The sequence below is a fragment of the Miscanthus floridulus genome, chromosome 2 (genome assembly GCF_019320115.1).
Source record: "Miscanthus floridulus cultivar M001 chromosome 2, ASM1932011v1, whole genome shotgun sequence".
Lineage (NCBI taxonomy): Eukaryota > Viridiplantae > Streptophyta > Magnoliopsida > Poales > Poaceae > Miscanthus > Miscanthus floridulus.
In genome coordinates, this window is record NC_089581.1 from 167,719,724 (window position 1) to 167,740,692 (window position 20,969).

Below are 20,969 nucleotides of genomic sequence, written 5' to 3' on the forward strand. Positions count from 1 at the left end.
TTTGGATACCCTGGCTAAAAGGTGGTTTTTGAGTCTCCACAACACCTTTTAGTCCCCTTTAGCCCACCTTGAAGGGGCTAATGGGCTAATTGAGAACAAAAGATTGGCCCTCCCTTTTAGTTCTTATGTTTGAATCCTCAAGGGCTAAAAGATGGCTAAAAGGAGAGGGGTAATCTTTAGCCCCTTTGTATCAAATAGGCCCATAATATTGTGGCCACACTATAATGGCCATCATTACCTCTGAAAAATAACGTAGCTAGGAGATTACTATTAGATCGAGATTAACACACTATAATGATCATGAATTAACGGCGCTATGTTTTCAGTGGTAGGCGACGTCCTCGTCGACAACGAGGCGCCTGTGATGACTTCGTGAATCTCGAGATCTGCCGGCTCAATCCTTCGGAGGTGCTCATAGGAATAGAGTTTGCGTATGTGTGTTCATAGTGGTGAGTATGCGTGCGTGTTGTGGGTGTTTACGTTGTACTGTATAATTCTAAAAAAATAAACCCAATACATAACATTAGGGATCACAGATCATGTGAGAGTACGTCCGCCATCGGTGGAGTAGGGATGCGAGCAGGAAGAGGTCGATGTAGTGGTACAACTGTGTAGCGTCGACCCTCGGACGCCAGCGGCACTGGCCAATCACCTTGGCCAAGCTGCGTCCTTTAGGTCGATCCAGTGCCTTCTTAGGATCAGAAAAAGTATCGGGGTGACTATTTCTCAGTTGTGTGTTAGCCAAAGAAGTCAAGCCACCCCTTTTATCGTGGCACTGCTCAACTCGGGGCCACAACCATTGGTTGGTCTGGGTGCTACCGATCGCTGCGCATACGGGGTTTTTCCCCAGACTGACTCGGCCAGGGGAGAAACGGTCTTTGACCCCACAACCCTTCGTAACGGCTCGAGAAAGAGATCACATAATTGCAACATTCTGCCATTTTATCGAATGGCTAATTATCATACGTCCACACTTAGCAGATTAATGTACCGAAATAATTTGATACAACAGTTAGGGAAAAATATCACCACAACACAAGTATCGACAATACACCAAATTACCTCGATAGATAAAACTTAAACATAATGGGAGTTGATTGTGTTATGACCCTCATCTAGGATCAGAGGCTTTCCATTAAATCCATGCCGACAACATATTCATGAAAAATTTTGGGGTAAGCCTTTTGGCAGGGATCCGCTAACATCATTGTCATACTAATATGCACCATATCGAGAGTTTTTTTAGTTCTGCAATGCAACCGCGATAAAGTAAGGATGATGTATTGCCATGTGGTTTGGATCATAACAATATCAAAGCTGCTATTGATAATGTGCTCATTAAGCATGTGATGGTTACCCATTTTCCAATTAGCAATAACTACTATGATATGTTTGATGGAGCGGAACATATCTACGCGTGTGATAAGCATAATCCAGTATTTGTACTACAAGAAAATGGATCTGAACGTGTTTATACACACATGGCAGCTATAACCAGTTTTGGATTTAAAGAAATCATTCCTTATTTTCAATTAGATTGTAATAGACAAGCGTTTGGTGACAAAGGGGTTTGATAGGATATTACCAAGTAACATAATATTAATTTATGGTTTTAATATTATTGTAGAATAGAGGGTGGTACAAGGACTATACTTTGTGTTTTGGAATTTGGTGTTGATGGCTATGGAGCCTTATATTACGGAAGAGCTACTATACTTTGTGTTATGGAATTTGGTGTTGATGGTGATGGCTATGGAGCCTTATATTACGGAAGAGCTACTATGCTTTGTGTTTTGGAACTTTGGTGATCATGGTTATGGAGCCTTATATTATGGAAGAGCTACTATGTGTTATGTTCCTCGCATGTCATAGAACGTATTCATTCACCCCAAATAGCCTCAAAATCTCATAATTGCGAAATCCACCAAAATCCAAAAAAAAGGGGCCGGGAGAGGAAAAAAACAAATCTAGTCACAAACTCAACTCAAAAACTCAGATCTTGAAGTCACGAGGACAAAGAGGAGGTTAGGTCTATTGTGAAGAATTCATCTGTCGATCTCACTAGCAGTCTAGGGGAGGGAAAAGGTATAAGGAGAAAATAGCCTAGAGAGATAGCTGGTTGGGGGTAGCCTCTACTTTATTTATAGAGCTATTACACATTCCCAATAATACCCTTAGGCCACGTTTAGATCCATGAAATTGATTTTATTTTAATAATCATAATTTAAATGTATATTAATTAAGCTAATATGGTTGCATATGGATTATATTTGTATGTTATTGTTGGTTATACGAGAGAGATACTTCTATTTTGCATTTCTACCGTACGGGAGCGAGTTAAAGAGTGTGGTATAAGTTGCAAAGTAGAAACATAGCATAATGATCTATAGAATCAAGAGTAAATTGCATTTTGATCTATAGCTGAAGGGTGTCCATGGAACTTCTATGCATCCATGGATAGTAGGACAAATTGTTTTCTAGTGAAGACATACAATGGCCATCACAACTGCTAGAAAAAGTGGATGATCAAGACTTGTACCTCCAAATGGCTTGCAGAGAAGTACTTGGAAACATTTAGGGCAGACAACAAGATGACCCTACCTAACTTTGCAAGAACTATTCAAAAGGAATGGAACCTTACTCCATCTAGAACCAAGCTATGGAGAGCAAAAAAATTTGCATTGCAGACTATATATGGTGATGAGTTGAAGCAGTACTCTCAGTTGTGGGATTATGGGCAAGATTTGAGAAGGTCCAATCCTGGTAGCAGCTTCTACCTTAATCTAATAGAAGGGACATTTAGTAGTTGTTACTTATCACTTGATGCTTGCAAAAGAGGTTTCTTAAGTGGATGCAGACCAATCATCTTTTTGGATGGATGCCACCTGAAGACAAAGTTTGGAGGGTAGTTGCTTACTGCTGTAGGGATGGATCCAAATGACTGCATCTTCCCAATTGCTTTTGTAGTGGTGGAAGTTGAATCTCTCTTGTCCTGGAAATGGTTTCTGCAAAGCCTGAAAGATGACCTCCGCATTGACAACACATTCCCATGGACTATCATGACAGACAAGCAAAAGGTATAATAACATTTACACAAAGTTTTCTGCATAATCATTGACTAATAACATTTGCATGTTTGTTCACTAACACATTACCACCGTATTTTTGTAGGGTCTTATCCTAGCTGTGGCACAAGTGTTCCCCGAGGCTAAGCATAGATTTTGTGTAAGGCATCTGTACCAAAATTTCTAAGTCCATTTCAAAGGTGACAACCTCCAAAAACCAGCTGTGGACATGTGCTAGGTCCACCTGTATGAGGCATTGGGAGAAGAACATGCAAAAAATGAAGGAAATAGATGCAACTGTCCACCAATGGTTGGAGCAAATGGCACCAAATACCTGGGTCAGAGCCTTTTTTAGCACTTTTCCAAAATGTGATGTGTTGCTCAATAACAACTGTGAGGTCTTTAACAAGTACATCTTAGAAGCTAGGGAGCTACCCATCCTAAGTATGTTGGAGAGGATAAAAAACCAAATAATGACTAGACACTACAACAAACAAAAGAAAGTAGAAAATTTTGTTGGAACTGTTTGCCCAAAGATAAGGAAAAAAATTGCCAAGAATGATGATTTTGCTAATATTTGCTATGCCATGCCTGCTGGCCAAGGAATATTCCAAGTGCAGTCCAAGAAAAACACATACATTGTTGATATTGTCAACAAGCAATGTGAGTGTAGGAGGTGGGATCTCATAGGTATTCCATGTTCCCATGTCATTTCTTGCTTGAGACATGAGAGGATACCTCTAGAGACAGTGATCCCTGCCTGTTACTCTGTTGAAGCTTTTGCAACATGGAATAGGGTAGCAGTATAGTTGCTTTTGTGGATAGCAACATCTTTTGTAATGCATAAACACTAGTATGCATGCCAAAAGTCTAGACATCTTGTAGAGATGGTTGTATGCATGCGATAAACACTAGTATGCATAAACACTAGTATGCAATGCCCATTGTCTTAGGCTATAAACTTCACGATTGGATGTACAACTTCATGACTGTATGTACAACTTTGGTTGCTAAGCATCACAATGCAATTTGCATAAGTGAAATGTGTTCTTCTGAAATTGCAGTCACAAATACCACAAATTGCAGTCAGATAACATACATGATCAATACAATAAAGCATTACCAGTTCTTACATGGAAATATTACAAGTTCACACATAAACAAAAGCATTCCTACTCCCCAAACCTACTTCACATTCACCATTCACTTCTTCATCTGAACAAACACCGGCAGCAGTTGCGCAACTACAATTATCAAGCACATACAGAGAATGCATTTCAAGAGCCCTGCAATATCATATCCTATATTGATCAAAGTTCTAAGCTCTACTTCAATAGATGTGGCATGCTCTACTTCAACAGCTATGGCATCTCCATTTCCCAGGTTGACATTCTTCTCCAAAAGGCTCTCAGTAACTTCATCAGATTGCATCGTAGCTACCTTTTCTTTTGCTGCTTCTGTCTCCAAGTGGTTGATGTATCCTGCCTCCCAAAGGAAAAATGGGCAACCAGTTTCATCCTTCTGTAAATTCATCAAACAGACAAAGCACACATACTGAAAACTTGGACTCTAATACTCGAATTTGGAATGAACTCAAACTGGCAAACCTAACTTACATTGTGATCTGGGCAGGTGTAGAAGATCTTATCCAAGGACCACGGCTGCTTCAAACGACACTTTACTACCTTATGACAATGGCACTTCGGGCACGTAATCAATCGCGGCTCATCACCGCGCCTCCTAGTCACCGCCACCGAGCTCGATTCGACGACCATCTCCCCCACCGCCCGGGCCTAGAGGGCCCTCAAGGGACGACCGTCGGGTCATACTCGCTCTCTGCCAGCGCCGCCTCCGTGAACGACACCAGTCACCGGCGTCGCCGCGCTCTGCCCCTTTTCCCTCTTTCGTCGAGGTCCGAGAGAAAGGAAAGGAGTGAGTGGGAGAAGATGAGATAGTCCAGGGGCCTTCTTGCTAAAAAGCCAGCAGCTGCCGAGGGTCACGTGTGCCTCACGTGCCTCCCCTGCGTACGTGGACAGCCACGTTGACTGCTTGACACCGCCTGGGTTGTTTAGGATCTAGATGGACCGAATTAAGTAGATTAGAGAGCCAAGAGTGTGATTTCATAGTTTGGGGACCCAGACGAAATCAACCCAATACTTTAAGGACCGGCCGTGCAATTTACTCTAGAATCAATTTCCATCTTTCACCTTATGAATTTGAGGTAGGCTTATATGTGAACTTTGAAAAGTGGTGGAATATGAAATTCCAAACCAAATGGCCTAGTTTATTAAATAGATTTTAATTTCTCCGAATGAAAAGATCCAAACGGTCCCATAGATATTTTGTTGAATCATAGGGGCATAATGGTCCAACTTGAGTTAGAAGCATCCGATGGCCACGCGGCCTTCATGACTTAGCTTTGCCTCGACGCAAGCCTCGCGATGACGCCATGTGCCGCCTCCGATTTTCGCCAGAATTGCACCCGATTTTAAAGCCCAAACCCGAAAACGTCTATTAGTGATTTTGAGGCCCAAACCACCAAACCTCTCGTGGGTAGCGTACTCCATACGCTCGCCCCACGACTCGACACGTCTCACCGTCGTCCTCGACTGCTCGGCCGTCAAGTCCTCCAAAGCCTTCACTTGACTTGCCCGACCGCCGTCTTGATTTGTCAACATGGGCCACCTTCCATGTAAACTTGCACTTCAACCGCTCTGTTCGCTTGGCTTATAAGCCGTACTTTTCAACCAACGAACAATATATTTTTTTCTCTCACAACAAATCAGCCAACAATACTTTCAGTCATGGCTTATCAGCCAAGGAAATAGGACAATTGATGACCCCACCACCCACGGTCGTTAGCAATTCTTTGCTTCTGCAGCTGCATGGGTCGTTTCAGAACACAGAAAAATGGCAGGGTGATCTGAGCACAAGATTATGGCCATGTTTAGTTCCCTGTAGCATTTCATTTGTATTTGGTAATAATTGTCCAATCATTGACTAATTAGGCTCAAAACGTTCGTCTCGCAAAGTACAACCAAACTGTGCAATTAGTTTTTAATTTCGTCAACATTTAGTCCTCTATGCATGTACCGCAAGTTTGATGTGACGGGAAATCTTCTTTTTGTACAGTGCCAAAGTTTGGATTTTGGTGGAACTAAACATGGCCTATACTGAATTGTTGGGTATAGTTTGACCCAGCCGAAGGACAGTGCTTCAAGATGGTACTGACTGACAGAGGGTGCTGATACTGGTTTTCCAGCTCCGGCTAATTGTCAGTAGTAGGCTAGTACCATGTTCGTGTACAGTTTATCTAGCCAACCAGAGTAGCAAGTATAGTCACCCAGAAGGGCAATAATGTTAGCAATTTACAACGGCCTTCCAACATTGTAAATTTGTAATGGTGCTGCTGTAAACAAGGAGATCATTGGGGCGTGACTATTGTTCATGGTCTATCAATGTCCAACAAGCTAAGCTTCATTATATAGAAAGTTCAGTAAACCGAACGACTCTAATAGTAGTACATAGTAGCCCCTAAAAACAAATAGCAACTCTAGTTGATTATACTCTGGCCACACTATAATGGCCATCATACCTCTGAGCAATAACATAGCTATGAGATTACTAGTGATTCTTCTACTTCCATGTGTTATTCTAGCACTCTTCGAATCCATCGTTGTTGGTCCAGTGCACCTTCTTGCCGCTGCTGCTCCGCATCACCTTCTCGTCGACGGCCTTCACCCCGGCCTCCGCGGCGGCCGCCGACTCGGCCTGCACACGCGCCATCTTCCTCCCTCGCTTTCTCGCCGCGGCCGCCTTCTCCGTCTCGGCCGCCTGGTACTCCCTCGCCCACCGCCGGCTCACCACGCACGTGGCCGCCAGCGCCACGGCCTGAGCCGTGAACATGGCCAGCAGCAGCAGCTCCTCCAGGAACGCCAGCACGAACTGCTCCCGGCGGTCCCTGGCGGAGCCGAGGAGGCGGAGGCTGTGGTCGTGGCGGAGGAAGAAGGCCAGGGAGGCCAGCGCGTGTCCGGACAGCGCGGCGAGCGCGAGCGCCGCGTGCGCGGCGAGGCAGAGGTGCGTGAGCTGGGCGTGGAGCGCCGCGAGTGCGGACAGCAGCGTGGTGGCGTGCACGGAGACGAGCGCCCAGCCGAAGGGCGTCGGGCGCGGGCGCAGGAGGAAGACCGGGCCAAGCGCCGCGGCGGCGAGGACGAGGAGGGAGAGGTTGAGGAGCCAGACCAGCAGGTTGGGAAGGGAGGAGCAGCTCCGCAGGCTCGAGTTCCCGGTGGCGGACGCCATTACCTTTTGGGTGTGCGACTGTGCGGTGTTTGCGTTCTCTGTGCGAGTGTGCGACAGTGATCGTGTGAGTCCGTGATGTGTTGTTTGAGTTGAGACCTGAGAGGAGAGGGGCAGGGAAGGGCGTGGCGCGTGGGGAGGTTTAAATACAGAGCGGGAGGAGTGACCGTTTGAGCGGAGCAACGGCTAACTTGGCGCCGGGAGTGGAGCCTATGATTGTTGTCTGTTCCCCGTGCTGGAGCCTCGAGGAGCCACTTGCCATCAGCATGGATGCTAGCTTTGAGTTAAAACAAAATAAAGATTAATGGCAAAATAGCCATTTTCGTCCCTAAACTATTGTCCGAGGCTCGGTTTAGTCCCTGAACTTTTAAATTGTCCACTTTAGTCCTTTAACAATGGATTTGCAGCTCAATCTCGTCCTTTCCCTTCATGGCTCGCCCCTTGCTCCCTCCTTTACCCACTCACCAGGTTCACGGACTCATGGTGTTTCCCTCTCATCCCCGTTCCCTCTCTCTGTCTCTTTTGTCGTCTCCATCGAGGAGGAAGAGCCATTGGCCGCTGGGTCTACCCAGTTCCCTCCCCCCATGTGCTTAATCTAGTTCATCTCCCCTGTCTCCCCCGTATCCAAGGGAGGAAACGCTGTGAGCCTGGCCAGCGTTTAAAGGAGGGAGCAAGGGGCAAGAGCGACATATCGCATGTATTGCTGGCCACTTGGCGAGCCATGAAGGGGGATGGATGAGATTGAGCCGCAAATTCATTGTTTAAGGACTAAAGTGGACAGTTTGAAAGTTCAGAGATCAAACTATGCCTCAGACAATTGTTTAGGGACAAAATGGCTATTTTGCCAAGATTAATTAGATTGGTACCATTATAAGTATTAAGTCTTCAAGATACTACACAACTATTATTCACCTGGCTCTCGTAGTCTATGTATCTGGAATGTTTTTGGAAGAGACAACAACGGTTGAAGAAGTAACACCTTATTATAACATTTTCAATATATAGTTTCTACGTAAATTGAACTTTTGTGCATGACCTTTACAACCCGATTTTGGTTCAAAACTGTTAGCAAACAAATTTATTATAACAATTTGTCAACATAAATTTTCTAGCTATACTCACATTAATTTTAGCAATGGTTAATCCTTTGGAGATGCTTATAGGAGTAGGATACACATACATACGTTTATAGGGATGAATATACGCTCGTATATGTGAGTGTCTACGTTTGTATTGGATTTCGAAAAAAAACGACATAGTGATAAATTCATGCCTTTCTTTAAACCACCGATCTGATGGGCTTCTCGACAAATCACCTCTTTCTAGGTCACAGTTGGGAATTTGTACTCGTTGCTTCTGTGACCAACAAACGTGGCCTTTATTTTGAAATGTTGTTCGGTGCCCATCTAACTTCCAGCCATCTGTTGGCATCAGAATATCCTAGACGACTTTTTCCGTAATCAAAGTGGATTTGCTATGAGACCCTGCAGCCCTGGCCTTATGGTCAACTAGTAGTATGCCCATGCTAAGGCATAGAACAGTGTTTTTCTCTCACAATATTTCAGCACATATATCAGCATAAACCAAATTTCAGCATAAGCGAGGTGACTCTGACGCTTAGCCAAAGACAGCTTCGGCAATGTTATCCGCTGGCAAGCGTAGGCTCCGGCGCACGGACACCGCTCTCATCTGGTGCCAGGTTACCGTAGAGCTGGAACAGCATATTGTGTTCATCACAACGAGCAGCGTTATCTTTTGCAACACCCACACACTTCCACAGCACTAGAGGTGACGATCCGACGGCAGAGAATGACCAAATCTTTAAACTATTTGCAACAAACCCTGTGCTTTACATAATGGATAAAGATATGCGCAAAGCAAACAAAAAATAACTCTGCATTAGTTCACGACTTCAACTAAAACTATTTTGTCCCAGGCAATCAAGGGCATAATTTGGAGGGTCAAGACATTATATTCACAAATCCAGGATGAACAGTTGTGCTCCTCAGGTTTGCATGGGTCAGCTAAGAAGCGTGTAGATCTTATCAGCAAGGTACCTGCAAATAAAATCAAACGAATTCGTTCTGAACTTCATTTCATATGCTACTTAGATTATGGTAAAATTCAGACGAAATGGACAGAAATAGATGTCTCATCTGTGAATAAATTAAATTAAACACACAGCAACTCAGGGGGTTCTCCATAGTAGTACTGCATAGAGCAGCAATAGTTCAGGATGCATAATCATAATTTGAACAAGCACCACACCAACCACACTGTCGAATATAGTTACAAGCTCATTCTATTCTTTTGATAAAACTGTTCCTAAATGGAAGAGGTGTTAAAAATTTCTACCCGGTCCAGCGAGGCGGCGAGGCGCACCAGCGCCTCGGCCGTCTCGCGCCGACATGGCTGAGCTGTGTTGGCTTGGGTCTCGCCGCAGGACGGCGAGTCGGCGATGCCCCCTGCCCGTCTTGTTCAAGTGTGCGGTGCGCGGATCGGGACGGTCCGGTCTCGGGTTCGAGCCGGAGATAACTCTGTAGGGTGGCCCACACGCGTGGAGCCTTCGAGGTCAGTGTGGTTTCGCTTAGGAGTACGAATTCTGTTATAAAAAAAGGAGTAAGAATTCGATTCGAATTTGTGAATTTTCAGCAAATTTTATAAGTAAAGGCCGTTGAATAAGGCTCATTAATCTTGGCCATCTGTTCGTTCTATGCAAATTGCACGACGCTTATGAATCCTTTTTTTTTTTTTTTGTAATTCCACCGGGATAAGAGCTCGGCACGGCTCCAGCGAAGTAACAAACCTCACGCCCCACTAGGAAGTGCAATGCAACAGATTCGAGTTGTACATGTGGCTACCATAGAAGCATTAGATCTGTTTACCAGACATGGAAGGCATTGATGTTCATCTGTTGCTCCATGACTTGACAATTGTATATGACCAGGAACAAGAGCACAGTCACAGTATCAGGTACCAAGATAAAGTATTTTCAATTTTTCATTGCAGAATCACAGGGGCAACGAAGAAACATTTGCACTTTGCTGGCTGCGCAAACTATACATGACAGAAGCTTTTGAAGTATTCAGATACCTCAACATTCTGGGGCATCAGAATTCAGAACTGTCACCGATCTAGTGACAATCTCGAAAGTCACAAACATTTGAAAACACTTTGTATTCCTTGGCACATACCATCCCGCCTTTTCAAATCACGAGGACCGATGGCATTTCCCTGCAAGGGAGAGAGAACTAGAGTCCATGTCCCTTCTATTCCTATCTAGTCAGCAAGTCCTATGAACTGAAGGAGAGTAAGCACAGATCTGATGAACAACAAGCACCATCCTGGTCAACCATCTACAAACAAATAGCATGAGTGTTATTTTCAATTTAGACTTCTGTAACTTCACGAAATTTTTCAGGATTAAACTGAGACAAGGCACGTACCTTGAATCCTATCTGATCATAGAGCCTCCACGCTGGTAAGTTATCTTTATGCACATGAATGTAAATATTTTCAGCACCTGTAATGGGTTGAAGATATCAGTGGATCGTGCATTTTCATTTGGGACAGGCTATTCTAGAATAGCTCAGTGTTTTCTGTACCATTGAGTCTTGCAGCATCTATGGCCAATAACAGCATGTTGCTGGCAATCCCTTGACGCCTTGCATATTTAGCAACGCATACATTTGTTACATACCCAAATTTTGGCTGATCAGGCTGATAAATTCGACAGTGAAGAGACGACCTTCCAGGCTCCTGTGAATAACTTCTAGATATAACTTCTAAATACAGCAGCAGAAAAAAAACATAGAGAAGGTACAATTATACCCTACCTCAGGAAATTTCTCCCCATGTAGAGGATGCCTTACACATACATCTAAGGTACCAACAACACTATTCAGGACAGTTCGCCTGAGGTCATCATTCTTTACCTGCAATATTAAGCATAAGGCACCAATATTTTCAGCTGTGGAAAAAAATGAAGAAAATATCAGTAAAGACAGCTTTAACAGAATGTAAACTGAGATAGTTGCCAAGAGTGAGGCTTTCATTAATCATAGCCAATTGTAAGAGAGACAATTTGGTTTGTTCATGATTCCCTGCAACATGCTTTATGAACAAAACATGCTGCAACCAAGATCTAGTGACAAATTTGATGAATAAATCAAACAGAGATTTTTATCTCATACCGCGACAAAACAGATATACTTTTCTCCGTGCTGTTTGCTGCATCTCTTCTTTAATGCATGGAATTCCTGCAATGAGATGACAGACTCTGATACTTGTGAACCAGAACAGAAACTATCAAATGATCGGGATGTGACAAATTAATGCGAATAATTTATAATGTTGCATCAACAAAGCTATTTGAACAGAGGTCATTGTAATTTCTTAATATTTACTTGTTACAAAGAAGATGTACATCCTATCTCAATTACTTTTAAGCACACAGAAAACACTAAGTTGTTTACGCAAGTACCTTTGATGCAAACTTTCTTTTAAAGCTTTCAACATAGCTGCAGGAAAAATAATAATGATAAAGTAGCTGCAAGGACCATGCTAACAGTAAATGTATAGCAGTACAGACAATAAGGAAGACTACAGAACTTTCCCTTAAAGATAAAAGTCTTACCGATTGCCTGACTCATTTTCGTAGTGATCTTCTGCTCTCAACCATGCAGCGATCTATCAATCATTAGTAAGGAGAGATGTAACTTGTAAGGCATAGTGGTAGGTAGAGTAAATCATAATTGTAGGTCACTGAATAAAAGGGTGGCGTTATGTAAGCTATAAATAGCTAGCATATGTTAGTAATCAATAGTTAGCAATCAATCCATTACAAATACATGTGGAAGCCATGTCTGCTAAACAGAACAAATGAACAATATGTTCTAACAACTTAACAAGAGTAATACCCAGTATTCCTCATCGATTACAGCCTCACGAGCAACATAGCAGCCAAATAATCTTTTGTATTTGCAATCACTTTCATCAATTGAGGGTCGAAGACGATTGAACCGGAGATCAGATGGTCCAGAAGGAAGCAAAGGGGTTGGGACCACTGATGCCTTATTGGATAAACTTGAGGAAAGCCCAGGGTGAGACAATCCTCTGGCAACATTGAGGCTGCCAGTGTCTGTCTCCTCATTTCCACCATCTGTGGAAATCATGGATTCATCTTTCCTGGGGTAGAAAAATGACTATACATGAAAATAAGGAACCATAGACATAAGATCTAAGCATGAAGTTGTGCTCAACGCTAGCTCTCTGACTGAAAAGCAAGAACATAATCACTGAAGACTTTGCTTCAGTGGAACCTAATAATAAGTTCAATTGTGGTCCTAATGTTGAGTATAACATTCAAACTACACCATACCAAGCCATAAGAATCAACCAAAAAGCCAGCAAGACTACAAGACCACATATTTTCCTTCTTATTTTCTATTTTTACAACCATGTGGACATCCTTATCCCCTTTCTTTCCTCTTTTATATTTTTCATTAAAAAAAACAGAGTGCCGCATCATTTTATGGTTTCCCCTTTGGATTGAAGGAACACGTGCCATGAGAATTGGCGCAATGAACCAGTACCGGCCAAATTTTGCGCAAAGAAAGGAAATGATGACAGTGTGATCCTGCATTGAACTGATTGGCTAGTCTTTCCAGTCACAGAGTCTAACGTGAAGGATGCGCAACCTAACTAACCCAATGCTCAAACGACGCCCTGAAATCCCCCTGGTTCGTCTCTTTCTTCTCCAGACAGGATTTTCTCCCTTTCCTCCATTGCAGTTATTTCTAGCATCTAAAACCACCACACAGCAAAGCGGACGTGTAATACCGAATTAACCAAAACACAACAGCAACCGAAGGAAGTGCTCACATAGGCGAGGCGGCGAGGCGCCGGTGAAGGAAGCCCCGTCCACGGGGGACGCACCGCGCGCCGGCCAGCGGCGGCGGCGTGACGGCGCCGGTGGCCATGCTCGCGACGGCAGCAGCAGCCCCCGCGAGGATGAGGGAGAGGTCGAGCCGGCAACCGGCACCTGGCCCCTTAGTGCGCGAGACGAGAGGCGGGGTAGCGAGTCCGCGGCGGGAAGGACGGGGGAGCGGCAGCAGGGTGGGAAAATGGGAAATGGGAGCGCTGGCCGCTGGCTGGCGTGCGGCGTGGTCTACCTGCCTGCCTCGCGGCCGCGTCGCCCGCTACTGCACTACTAGTATTTTTCCTCTTTTTTTTCCTCTATCCATTTCGCTTGTTCTGTGGGCCTTGCACGATCTATCCATTTGTGCAGTGCTATGCTTCGGCCGCACGCGCCCAAGCCTCGTCACGCTGGCCCGCCGTCTTCCATACGGATACGGCGGGCGGCGGCTAGGCTGGCTACATGATTGGCCTACAGGATGTACCATGTGTTACCCATAGATACTATTTCTCTCAGTGTAATCCTTGTGACGATTGACGTCAAAGTTTTCTGTACAACCGTTAAAAAGTCTGTCTAGAGAGCACTCGGGTTTTTTAAGGCCCCGACACAACCGATTTATAGGCCGTTGATCGGGTCACCCAACGGCTTACAGCGGCACTACTGTTCATCTTCTTCCTCTCTCCTGCCGTTGACCATCGTACCGCCGCGGGCGCTAGGGATCGCCGGAGCTCCGGCGCGCTAGGGCGTCCACGGCGGCTGCCTTCTTCCCTCCCCCTCCCCTACGGCCTCCATCTTCTCCAACTCCGGTGAGCTCCGCCGCGACGCCCCCGCCCCTCCCTGGTCCGGCTGTCTCCACCGCCGCCAGGGCCCCTAAACCGCCCGACCACCATCCCCACCGTCTGGTCTACCTACCTCCCCTCGGCCGGCCCCTTCTATACCCACCAGAGTTGGAGAAGACAGAGGGGGAGAGGCTCGCCGGAACCCTAACTGGCAAATCTAGAAGGAGGAGGGGGAGGAGGAGGCCTACCTCAGCGGATCCGCCATGGCCGGCGAGCTCGCGCACAGGTGGGGCTTGCCGGGGAGGAGCTTGCCAGGCGCCGGGGAGAGAGAGAGAGAGTTGGACACGGCCGCCGAGAGGAGCTCGTGTGGGGAGAGCACCGTGTGGGGAGGAGAGCAGCGCGTCGAGAGGAGTCGAGTGTCGGGAGAAAAAAAACCACTCTTTCGTACTAATATAATGCATTGAATTCTACCTCATTTGAAACTCACTTAGATTAGAAGATCGCATCATATATTTGATGCTTGCACTGAATGTATTGAACTTCCATCTCGAATATATTTTCAAAAAATGGACCAGAGAAACAAGTTTAAAATTAAGAAGTCACATGTGATTCAGGATCTCTAAGTTTGGAAATTAGAATCCGAACAAGATGATACCTCAAATAAAATAATATCATATTATGAAGTTTAACAACTACTTTGAACTCCCAAATCCATGAACTTCAATTTGGTGTTTCGAAAACCTAGCAAAGTTAGGGTTTCACCCAAGGAGGATGTGTCATGGTTCAAGAAGATTGAGTAGGAGACAATAAAGTCAACATAAAGAAGAGGGGTATATATCATCGGAGATGGTGATACTAATATGGCTTATGAATAGGGAACAAATGGACGGTGTAAGGTGAGGGCAACAGTTGTGACGAGGGCTCCAGGGTGATGATTGATGGATTTCCAAAATGTATGGATGGAATTAAGCAACATCTGCTATAATTTCAACGGATAAATAGACATTTCCAAACACTCTTCACTTTTATAGTTGGTCCCGTTCCAACAACCCATGAGTCTTGCTTATAAAGTTGGTCCATCCCAACCATCCACAAGCCAGTGTCGCATCCATGCACCAAAGCCCACAACCAAATAAGTATGTCTAACTCCATCCACAAGAGTAGCCTAATAAATAAGGGTTACCCTGCTTTATAGGTTGTTTTCTCTACCATTAATTTCTTATATAATACTAAACCTAACAAATTATATGTTTTATCTACAAAATTTATGAGGTAGATGCACATAATTAAAAACACTCTAAAATTGAGTATCCATGTTCACACTCTCACTGGGGTTGCCCCAAACACTCACCGAAGTTCATATGTTTTTCGGTGCCAAAAAGTTTTCCTCCAATATCACGCTATTTTTTGTGCGCCAAAAACCTTTAAAAACCTACTACGTGATCCAATATGACCTTTTTGGCCGATCTCCGGTTACCTCTAGCCGGCCAACAGTCGCCAGGGGCAAATGGGCAATCTAGCGGCTGGCTAGGGTGGGCCTCCAACGCGCGCGGGGGAAGGGGGGTTGAGTTTATCCGTTTATGTATGTTGTCAAAAAATGGGAGGTGTTTAATTTTTTTAGGGCTCTCTCGAAAAACTATTTTATCCTAATGAAACTGATTTTATTCTCATAAAACTTGGATCCTCTTTTTCTTCACCGATATTGTATCATGTTAGCATATTTTCTAAGTTGATAGTTTATTTATTATTTATAAAACTCTCATTATATCTCACTTTGACTGACCTAAGCAAGAGGAGAGACCACATGCACATGATTTTTGCTACTAATTTAAAATAGAACGGCTGTTGAGGGAGCTGAAAATGAGGAAATTCGTGACATCTTTTCTGCTATCATAAATTTACATCTATTTTTTTGGATCAAGGCCAAACAAATTTTAGGCTTTTTTTCACTCTCTTGGAGATACACATTAGCAATCATTACAATGGTTTGGTCAAAAATCATCACACATTATACTAAGCAGAGATGGGCAGCGCATCCATTTCTGGCAAATGGCCACTATTAAATGGTTATTTTCAGTGGTGGGCATGTGGCCACCTCTGTGAATCAGTTAACATAGGCAAACAATTTTAAGATGTCCACCTCTATTACCGGTTTTTAGAAAACACAAAAACAAAAAAAAAGTATCTTTGGGGATTCAAACTCACGACCTTCAGCACATCAGCGTTAATCTATCACTAGACTATACACTCATTTGTGATCGTATAGACAGCTATCATTTTATAATATCAGCATTTTGTAATTTTGCATTTTTTATTTCAACCCTTAAATGATTTCAAATAAAAAAGTTTCAATTATAAGGTTTTACATCTTGTCAAGGCTACAACTTTGATATAGGATGTATCTCTATTCGAGATTGTTTGAAAATTTTGAATATCAAAATATATGAACTTAAAACAAATGTTTAAGACTCTAAACAAATTCAAATAAAAAACTTGTCAACAATAAACTTGTAGATTGGGTCAGCCACTACAACTTTGGTATTAATCATGTAAACATTCAAGGTGGTTTGAAAATTCTAAATTTTGAATTTCAAAATCTAAGAACTTAAAACACATATTTGGACTCTAAACAACCTCAAATTAAAAAATGTTTCAACTACAAAGTTGAAGATTGTATTGATATCTATAACTTTGGTATATACCATGACAACATGTGAAAATTTTAGATTTCACATTTTAAAATCTGAGAAGTTAAAATAATAATATTTTTGGACTCTAAACAGTTTTAATCAAAAACTTCTCAACTACAAAGTTTTAGATCGTGTCAAGATGCCTATCTTTGTTAATTGACTTTTAGATACGGATGCTTAGGATGACCGTCTCTGTTAATAGCAATTTTCAGAGATGGTCAAAGATGTCCGCCTCTGAAAATCGATTTATAAAGATTGGCATCCTAAGGCGTCTGTCTCTGTAAATCGATGTTTACCTCTGTAAATGATTTTTAGAGGCGGGCATTTGCCTAGAGGCAGTCTGACCTTTTTCAAAGACGGTCTTTAGATGTGTTCACCTCTGTTAATTAGTGAGGCTATCTTCTAGAATCAATTTTATGGCAACGAAGTAAAAGACCAAATTAATACAAAGTTATAACATGTAAGTATCAAGGAGTGAATATCGCAGATGTATTGGTTAGCAAACTAAATGCTTTTGCCTTATCAAAATTTTGGCAAGAAAGTTTATAAAAAAAAATTGGCAAGAGGAATACAAACAGGTTTGTCTGTGAACCCACAAAAAAATAAGCCTAATTATGGGTTTGCGGACAAATCCGATTTCCTATATAAGCTAGAGAAACTAAACAACGCCAGATGTTGGTAAAGAAAATAATACAAAGAGCTTGTATTCAATCAAACAAGAATAAAGGTGGCCTTCCTTTGTTGCCACGTTAGCAGCCTGCGTGGCGTTGGGAATCAGCTCACTTACAGCAGTTGCAGGGTGACCGCGTACATACTTCTGGACTTTGATCACATAATCACGCTTGTCAACTTGCGCCTACCTTGTGCTTTCAGTTAAGTACCTCCTGTGACATGCATGCCAACGGCTAAGCTAGTGTGTAGTAGGACCTTTTGATACACCTTATTCCGCTTCTTTTTGAGGAACTACTCATCCCAGACTTACTTTGCTGACCTGCTTGGCTTCCCATTTCATGATTTCAGATGCAATAAACCAACTCATCAATCGCACTGGATACCAAACTTAGGGCTCACGCTTGTTTTTTGTTTACTCCCCAAATAAACGGCAGCAAGATGAGCAGATAAAAGTGATGCTCCTGTCTCTGTCTCTGTCTCTGCCACTGCGTTAACACGCGGACAGTCCTTTGTTCCCTTTCCACTGCTTGCCCCTAATGCTAACACGTACGCGTAAGCAGTCTCAACGAGACGGGGCCGTACCCCGTACGGATTATATACCCCAAATCCGCTGTACTAATATAATCTTGCAGATCGAACCTATGACGTCGAATTGCTACTGCTTTGCATCTTCCAGAACAATATATAAATCTGAATATGATCACACAATCATAGAGCTATAGCTAGCTTTACTTTGCCGATCCTTTATTTCGAGCAAGATAGATGATCAGAGAACCGTCTGATTCGACCTTCCTAGGCCCGGGGCTGTCGAGCACTTGAACCACTACTTGCCTCTGGGCATCTGATTCCAGGCTCACTAGCTCTGAAGAATCTCCTTTACGTCACAGTCCAATGCCCACCACCAATAGTCCGTGGATACATACATAGATCATGCAAGACAATCTGAATATGTTCCTTTGCATTGCATGCATGATATATACAGTAGGAATCAATTAGCTAGTAGTCAAAAGCCATGCGGCCGGATTGGTGAAAGATAGATATAACGAAAGGTTCTCTCCTTGCGTAGTTGCGTCTGAAGATTGGTTGGTTCATCTTCATCAGCCAGCCGCCAAGCATCGACTCCTACTCCTAGCTTAGCTAGCATAAAGAAACATTATTCTCATTCTCAAGAAGCACAAGCACAGCTACACGCGCGCTACATAGGCACCAGACTCTCTCTGAGAGAGCAGAGCGAGAGAGAGGCCGTGCACGGCGCACCTCGTTCTCGTCGCCATGGGGAGGTCCTCTTCCACGGAGAAGCTGGTGTGCTTCGTGCTGGCGGTCCTGGCCGTGCTGTCCCCGCTGTACATCGACCGGCGGCCCGCGTCGGAGTGCGAGGAGGAGGAGGACGACGAAGGCGGCCCGTCGGCGCTGTGGCTGCCGGCGGTGCTCGTCGCGCTCATCGTGGCCATCAACGTGACGTGCTTCATGGACCGGCGCGTCGTCAGGTTCGACCCCTACTGGATCCACCGCGTGTGGGGGTCCTCCGGCGGCCTCCTGGCCATGCTGCTCCTCCTCGGCTTCGTGCTCAGGTGCAAGGCGTCCCTGCTGTATACCGGTACCAGCTAGCTAGCTCGATCGGTCGGTCGTCGTCGTGGGGCTTTTCTTTTTGCCGGGTTGGAGAGGATGCGTGCGTCAAGATCACAGCGTGTTTTGTCACACAAATGTGTACGTACCCGTGACCTTGGATGCTGAGCAAGTCTTGTAGCGGTCTCTGGTTCTCCGCGCATGTGAATTGTCTTGTTCAGGCTCTGCGCATGTTTATTTGCTTCAGCCTTCAGACACGGCCTTCTCGCGAATTATGTTTCTGGTTCAGTTCCAACTCTCCTCTTGTTAATCCGTAATCCGCGCGGTTGATATTTATCTTTGCTGCTATTGCTCTCTATGTTAGTACTATGTTACCAATACCATACAGCTGCAAAACGAACTAGCAATGGAGTTAGCAACTGTGCCAAAAATTAATAATTTACTGGCATCAGAAAACAAAGTTATTTATTACAAGGATGGATTGCCCATCTCCATAGCCGTGTAGGCGAACACTGTGTGTATCTAGTAATCATAGTAACTAGAATTATTGGGATAGGTGGCTTGCAACCCTTATAAAGCTAGAGCAAAATTACATTACGTCATTTGTTATACTAATCAATTGCTCTAGTAATCTTGTAGATTTTTAAATAGTTATTCACCCTCCTCTAACTATATTAGTACCTTTCAATCCCACCGACCCCCTCACCTCCTAGAAAAATAATTTTTTCCTCTCGCTGGGCTCCACATGGGCCAGGTGGCGCCAACCCGCTTAACATCGAGTGCGCATCAACGGTCAGCCTAGAGCACGACTGCTATAACAGTGAGGTGGTAGAAATATTAAAATACTTTTGATGACATCATCACATACAAAAAGCGTTTTAGAGTTTAAAAAGTAAATTGAATTTTAAAATTAAATTCTGATTGCACAATTATGTTTCTTATGATAAATCCTTTAAAACAAGGTCCACTTGGTATATTTAGAAAAATATTAAATAATAACATAAAATAAAAAATAAAACGAAAAAATCTACCTGTTGGTGTTTCGAGTAAACACCAACGAGTAAATTTGTATTATTGCGCGTCTGGTCCGGATGGTGTGCTAAAAAGATATAAGGTTTATATTGGTTCGGGCGGAATGTCCCTACGTTCGGTTCGTGGCTGCTGCTCGTGTTATTTGCACTGAAAAGTTCGTAGTAGGGGGTACAAACGGACGAGAGAGGGACATGTCCCAAGTCTCTAATGGAAAGGTTGAAAGGGCGCTGAGAGCTTGGTTGCTACTCAGCTATGTGTGATCAGATATGTGGTGTGTTGAATCAATTCCTTTAGAGGGGTGCCCTACCTTTCCTTTTATAGACCAAGGGGAAGTAGGGATTACAGATGGAAGAAAGAAGAAAAACCAGAGGCGAAGGTTCTTCGAAGGTGTCGGGTCTTCTTTTTCCTCTGAGTGAGCCCTCCTGACATGGTAGACGGTGCTAGGGATAGCTCCATGCTGGGTGCATGTTCGCTGATCCTGATAGGGCCATGCTTTGGCTTTGTTAGAAAGTGGTCACGTCACATCCCTCCCCAGCGGGCGGCGTGGTGGACCAGGGCACGGAACCGCGACCCTACAGGGAGCAGACGTCCGTATTGTAGATGATGTGAGTTTTCTCCTGGACCGTAGTGGTTGTCGCATGCTTCCGTCAGGATCTGTGGCCAAGGGCAAAGGCCAGCGCACATAACACTGTAAGACAAATGTCGGCGCCCACAACACTGTTTGGGCTCCTGACATGCCCGGAAGGGCTTAAAGCGTCTGTCCTATCATATCCTGACGGTACTTTTCTATAGGCGTGCAGGGTATGGTCCTCGGTATTGTGGTTGACTTGAGTGCCCCATCTTATCCGCATGTGTAGTTATGAAGGGGCAGTGTGCAGTCGTCGAGCGAGGCGGAGCCTGCCCTCGAACGTCGGGCGAGGCGGAGCCAGCCCCTAGATGTTGGGCGAGGCAG

The 20,969-nt window shown here is 44.2% G+C and overlaps 3 protein-coding genes across 3 annotated transcripts; 1 reads left to right on the plus strand and 2 right to left on the minus strand.

Moving 5' to 3' along the window:
- Window positions 1–6,477: 6,477 nt before the first annotated feature.
- LOC136540547 (uncharacterized) lies at window positions 6,478–7,470 on the minus strand. The gene has a single exon (XM_066532551.1). It carries the CDS (start codon window positions 7,362–7,364, stop codon window positions 6,720–6,722), a length of 645 nt encoding a protein of 214 aa, XP_066388648.1. The 5' UTR covers window positions 7,365–7,470; the 3' UTR covers window positions 6,478–6,719.
- A 2,677-nt stretch (window positions 7,471–10,147) lies between these two features.
- Window positions 10,148–13,603, minus strand: LOC136540548 (GCN5-related N-acetyltransferase 6, chloroplastic-like). The gene is made up of 9 exons (XM_066532552.1): window positions 13,245–13,603; window positions 12,281–12,548; window positions 11,998–12,050; window positions 11,845–11,881; window positions 11,555–11,620; window positions 11,198–11,296; window positions 10,967–11,120; window positions 10,808–10,884; window positions 10,148–10,717 (listed from the first exon to the last, which is right to left on the minus strand). The coding sequence occupies exons 1-9, from the start codon at window positions 13,340–13,342 to the stop codon at window positions 10,655–10,657; spliced, it is 915 nt and encodes a 304-aa protein (XP_066388649.1). The 5' UTR covers window positions 13,343–13,603; the 3' UTR covers window positions 10,148–10,654.
- Window positions 13,604–18,446: 4,843 nt separating this feature from the next.
- On the plus strand, window positions 18,447–19,295 carry LOC136540549 (uncharacterized). Its single transcript, XM_066532553.1, has one exon. The coding sequence runs from the start codon at window positions 18,692–18,694 to the stop codon at window positions 19,025–19,027; it is 336 nt and encodes a 111-aa protein (XP_066388650.1). The 5' UTR covers window positions 18,447–18,691; the 3' UTR covers window positions 19,028–19,295.
- The last annotated feature ends 1,674 nt before the right edge of the window (window positions 19,296–20,969 follow it).